At 58.5% G+C, this 4739-nt stretch overlaps 1 protein-coding gene across 1 annotated transcript in view; it reads right to left on the reverse strand.

Moving 5' to 3' along the window:
- The window catches only part of SLC39A14 (solute carrier family 39 (zinc transporter), member 14), a gene marked incomplete at its 5' end in the record, with an annotated part of 5588 nt that overhangs the window by 664 nt on the left and 185 nt on the right, over positions 1–4739 (reverse strand). The window contains 6 exon segments of the mRNA XM_010294488.1: positions 2–21; positions 531–738; positions 994–1179; positions 1276–1398; positions 1933–2102; positions 4433–4681. Coding sequence (XP_010292790.1) covers positions 2–21; positions 531–738; positions 994–1179; positions 1276–1398; positions 1933–2102; positions 4433–4681 — 956 coding nt within the window.

Consider the following 4739-nt stretch of genomic DNA (forward strand, 5'->3'; position numbering starts at 1 on the left):
TCAGCAGGCTGACGAAGTCCCCTGCGGGAGAGGAAGATGAGGAGGATGAGGAGGGAGGGGGCCATCGCTGGGCGGGCAGTGGGACAGAACTGAGGTGGTCATATTCAGGGCCTGCTTTTGCAGGTCAAGCGTGGGCTCCCCACGCCCGCTGGCACTGAGCACTGACCACACCAGCTCCCTGCTGTCAGCTCCTGGCCCTGCCTGCGCATAAATTCGGACATTCAAACCCAAACCGCTGCCCGCCTCCCCCCTCCCAAACCAACGAGGTGGTGTTGTTTTTTCTTCAGATGTCTCCATCTAAATTTAAATCTCAGACATCATATTACCTCGTTATTTTTAGAGCTGTGATCACTCAGTGTAGTTTACAGCCTCGCCTCCCCCCGCCCCCCCATCATTACTCTCTTTATTCCACCCTGTGTTTGTTTTTCTCTCAAGAAACAATGGGTAGGACCAGGACAGCAGCAGGTTTAGCCTTAAAGAGGGGCAGATCGGAGAGCCCTCGCAGCACCTTTCCCCGAGGACTCACGTACCCAGCTCGTGCGGGAACTCCTCGCAGAGGATGGCCACGGAGGTGCTGATCCCTTGGAAGACAGAGACGGTGAAGGAGGCCCCAATGGCCAGCCCGTCGATGAAGTTGTGGAGGCCATCGCTGAGGGTGATCATCCACGCCAGCGTGCCGATGTCGGAGTACCGCACCTCCTTCAGCCAGTAACATGCGCTCTGGGAGGCCTGCAGGTCCTGCCACAGCACCCCAACAGCAGGGGCTCAGCACCCAGCCAGTCGGGTGGGGTCACTGCTCCCTCCACCGGCCAGGGAAACCCACCCCTCCACACATTAAATCCACACACGGCTTGACCCGAGCCGTTTGTTTTTCACCACCCACAGAGGATTTTGTCAGAAAGGTGCAAGGGATTTCAACACCGCTCTTTTTCGTCAACAGGCAGGTTTTTTTTCCACACGCCCACCCGCAGCCCCACGGGAGGAGGCACTAACCTGGACAGAGAGGGAGCCCACCACAACCTTCTCGTCCGCAGAGGGGGTCTTGCACTCCAGCTCGCTGGTTATGTGTGGGATCATGTGGTCCAGGTCCCCGTTCTGCAGCTTCTCGGTGACTCCCTCCTCCTGGTCCTTCTTGGATGGCAGAGCCTCGGGGCCGTAGTGGCTGTGCCCGTGGTGATGCTGTGGGACAGGGGGATTCACGGGTGTCAGCCACCCCTGCTGTTCCTGCTGCATCCCACCTGAGCAGCGCTCCGAGCATCCCCTGCTCAGCCTCACCTGGTCCTTCTGCTTCAGGAGCATCTTCAGGACCTTCTCTGTGAAGAAGAAGAGGTAGAAGCCCCCGAACACCACGGCAGATTTGGAAACGTAATAATCTTCTTGAGGGTTGAATCCAAACGCCTGCAGGCAAAAAGGGACAAGTGACAGGACTGAGGAACAGTCTCTGGCAGCGTCCTTCATCTGCCTTTGCCCCCGTCACCTCTGGGGCAGCACTGCTGCTTTCTGACCTCTGCTTTGGGGGCAAACTCAAAAAATGCCTTCGTGCACCTTTAATCTCCCTCGCTCCCCCAGCCAGGCGGGCTGTGCCCCAAGGCATTGGATCCACCACCCTGCACTGGGACAGGGATGCTAAAATCAGGCTTAGAAAGCCTCTGCTGTCTCAGCACAAAGGCGACCTGCCTGCAGGGCTAGAAAGGGCAATAAAATAGCACTTCTCTGCTTGAAGCAGACCAGAGGTCTCCCTGGAGCAACTCCCTTCCAAAGAGGGGCAAAATGCCAGCTCCAGCTGCGGTCTTGAGGGACTTCCAGCCTCCGTACCTCGCTCTCGGCTCCCCTGCGGTGCCGCCTTCCCCTTCTCCAGCCAGCGAGTGCCCAGAGAGAGAGAAACAGCCCCCGAGAGAGAGAAAAGGACAGACCCGACGGTCCTCACCCTACCTCGGGAATGAGCTGGAAGAGGGCGTTGGAGTAGAGAGTTCCAATCGCCAGAGCTATGAAGTAGAGGAGCAGCCGCTTGTAAAAGGTCTTCTTCATGAAGGGCACCACGCTGGCTCCCACCAGCGAGCAGAGGGAGATGACGGTCACGCAGAGGAAACCGTAACCCCAGACTGCGGCGTGCGTGCCAAACCCACCCCGGGGAATCGGACGAGGGGAGGTTGTCAGAGGGAAAGGAGATCAGTGTGGGGAAGGGGAGGGAGGGGAAGGAATCCACGCCGAAAGGAAAGAGAGAGGAGGGAGGGAGAAGGGGGGGGAGAGAAGAGGACATTCATTAGTGATTGCTTGTTCATCTGGCATTGGTTCAAGAGGGGTAAACCTGGTACTGAGTGGCTCTGGAAACAGCTCTTTGGGAAGGGTCAGAGGGACACCCCGCTGCAGAGCTCGCACCAAACGACCGGGAGAGGAGCCCTCCCTTGGAGCAAGCAGCTTTCTTTTAGCACCAGGACGAAGTTGAGTTTTGGCAGCCAGGCTGTGTCAGAGCCAGCACTCCAGCTCTGCTCCCCGAGCCCCCCCAAGACATTGGGCGGCTGTCCCAGGGCCACAGAGCACCGAGGTCCCCCGAGCATCTCGTACGCTCCATCCTCATCCTGCAGCCCAGAGAGATGCGGCTGGTCCCCACACGCCAGCGGGGACTGGGATGCTCCGACTGACGGTGAGGATGGAGCGTACGTAAGTCATTTCAGTTCCTGGCAGATCAGGAAATACAGGCGCTTGGTTTTTACGTTCGGCAAATAAAAGTCGCAGTTCTGGAGTTGAAAAGGAGCCTTGAAAAAACATCCCGCTGCCAACACAGATGAGGCATTTGCTGCCTGAAAACAAAGTGGGCAATGCCGGGGGGCAAAACCCAGCGGCCGCAAAGGGTGCTCTGCTCAGAGGGAAGGCTACACCTTAAAACACAGAGTTTTAAGGCTGGATGTGCAGAGGCTCAGATCCAGCTCGTCTCCTCCCCAGGAGATGGGGAAGGGCTCTGTGAGGCCACCTGGACCGGGGGGCTGAGGAAGCACACGTGTTTCAAAGGTGTCCGATCTGAGAGCGTGTGGCTGTATTTATTCAACTCCGGAACTGTGCAATTATAACACAATTAATTTGCGATGTATCTGTTGGGCCCATCAGAGCACCAGGAAACCTCACGTAAGCATAAATCCGTCTGGGAACATCAGTCTTGGAAAATGGAGCAGGGAGGAAAGGCAATTAAGACACTGGTAAAAGTTGGCTGACTGGGAGGAAGCCGGTGCTTCTCTAGGCTGTTCTTTGTGCTTTTACACAGGTATTTCCTCCACCTCGCAGGTCTTTCTGTCCAGCTCAGGCCATGAGCGCTGCCGCATCTCAGCAGCCTCACAACTGGGCAGCTCTGCACGAAGCGAGGCTGAGCACACCCCTCCAAGGGAGAAACTCCCTCACGATGCAGATGCAGCCCACGGGGCAGGAGCAAACGGCTTTTCCCAGCACCTTCCTGAACCTCGGACCTGGCCAGCAGCCTTGCAAGGACCGGCAAGGCTGGAGGGCGCAGCCTCCCCGTGCTGCCTGCACACTTGAGAGGGTTTCCTGGTGCTCAGAGGGGCGAGAAAAGCCCTGCGGAGCCCCTGAGACAAGCCCTCAGCCTCGGGTGACGGAGGGATCGGTTCGATTCGGCAGGGTGAAGGCAGAGAGGGCACCTGGAGAGCTGCCCTCGGAGAAGGGAGAGAGGCAGGGACTTTCTACCGCACCTCTGGGATGAGCTGGAAGAGCGCGTTAGAGAGCAGCGTGCCGATGGAGAGTGCGATGAAAAACGTGAGGACCCGCCTGAAAAAGGCCTTCTCGGTACACGGTACGATGAAGACTCCGAGCAGGGAGGCCACGTTAATCATCGACACACTGAGAAAACCAAAGCCCCACACTGCGGAACGAGAAGAAACGAGGGCCAGACATTACCGAGGCTCTCGGGGCGGGGAGACGGGGAGGACCCCGAGACCCCGGATCCGGGCAGGCGGAAAAGGCTGGCTCCGGGTCTACGCCCCCACGCCGAGGCCGGCCTCACCGCACCAGAGCGTCTCTCCCTTTGCTCCGGGCGCTTCAACTGCGACACAAACCATTATTTTTGTTGCAGGGCAGATGGAAACGAAACCACCGGGTTAATTGGAAGAGGCTTTCCCAAGTCAGCCCTGGCCTCATGGCGTGGGAAAAGCCAGTGCTGCGCTCAGGGCAGCCGATCCAAAACCTTGGGCATCGTCAGGACCTGGATGCATGGAAGCTCACTTAGCATCCGCTGGTGGCTGGAGGCCAGCGGGTCCCTAAACGTGCCAAGTCACCCCCTGCCACCCACGAGGACTCGCAGCAAGGTCCCCCCATCATCCAGCTATCCCGGAGAGCCGTGCCGCAGGCAAAGCTCTGACCTGTGGTGTGTGCGACTTGCGGGCAAAACCATGCTGTGAGCCCACGTGCCCCCAGGCTCCCTGCTTACCTTCGGCCGAGCTGGGTCTGCTCTCCTCCGTCTGCTCATTTTCCTCATTTTCCAGGTTCTCGGAGGCACATGCCCCAGACTCCAGCTGCTGCAGGATTGTGGGGCAAAACTCCTTGAACTCGCTGTGCCCCACGGCAGAGCCCTCACTCAGGTTGTGGATGGCAAAAAGCTCGACGGAGCTGAAGCACTGGGGAAGGGAAGAGACAGGCACGTGCCTTGAGACTCTTGCAGCTCTGCAAAGAGACTTTGGGGTGTTTGCAGAGCCCCAGCCTTACCCGAGAGAGGTTCACTCGCTGCTGTGGCGGGC

Source organism: Phaethon lepturus, unplaced genomic scaffold (assembly GCF_000687285.1).
Source record: "Phaethon lepturus isolate BGI_N335 unplaced genomic scaffold, ASM68728v1 scaffold23009, whole genome shotgun sequence".
Lineage (NCBI taxonomy): Eukaryota > Metazoa > Chordata > Aves > Phaethontiformes > Phaethontidae > Phaethon > Phaethon lepturus.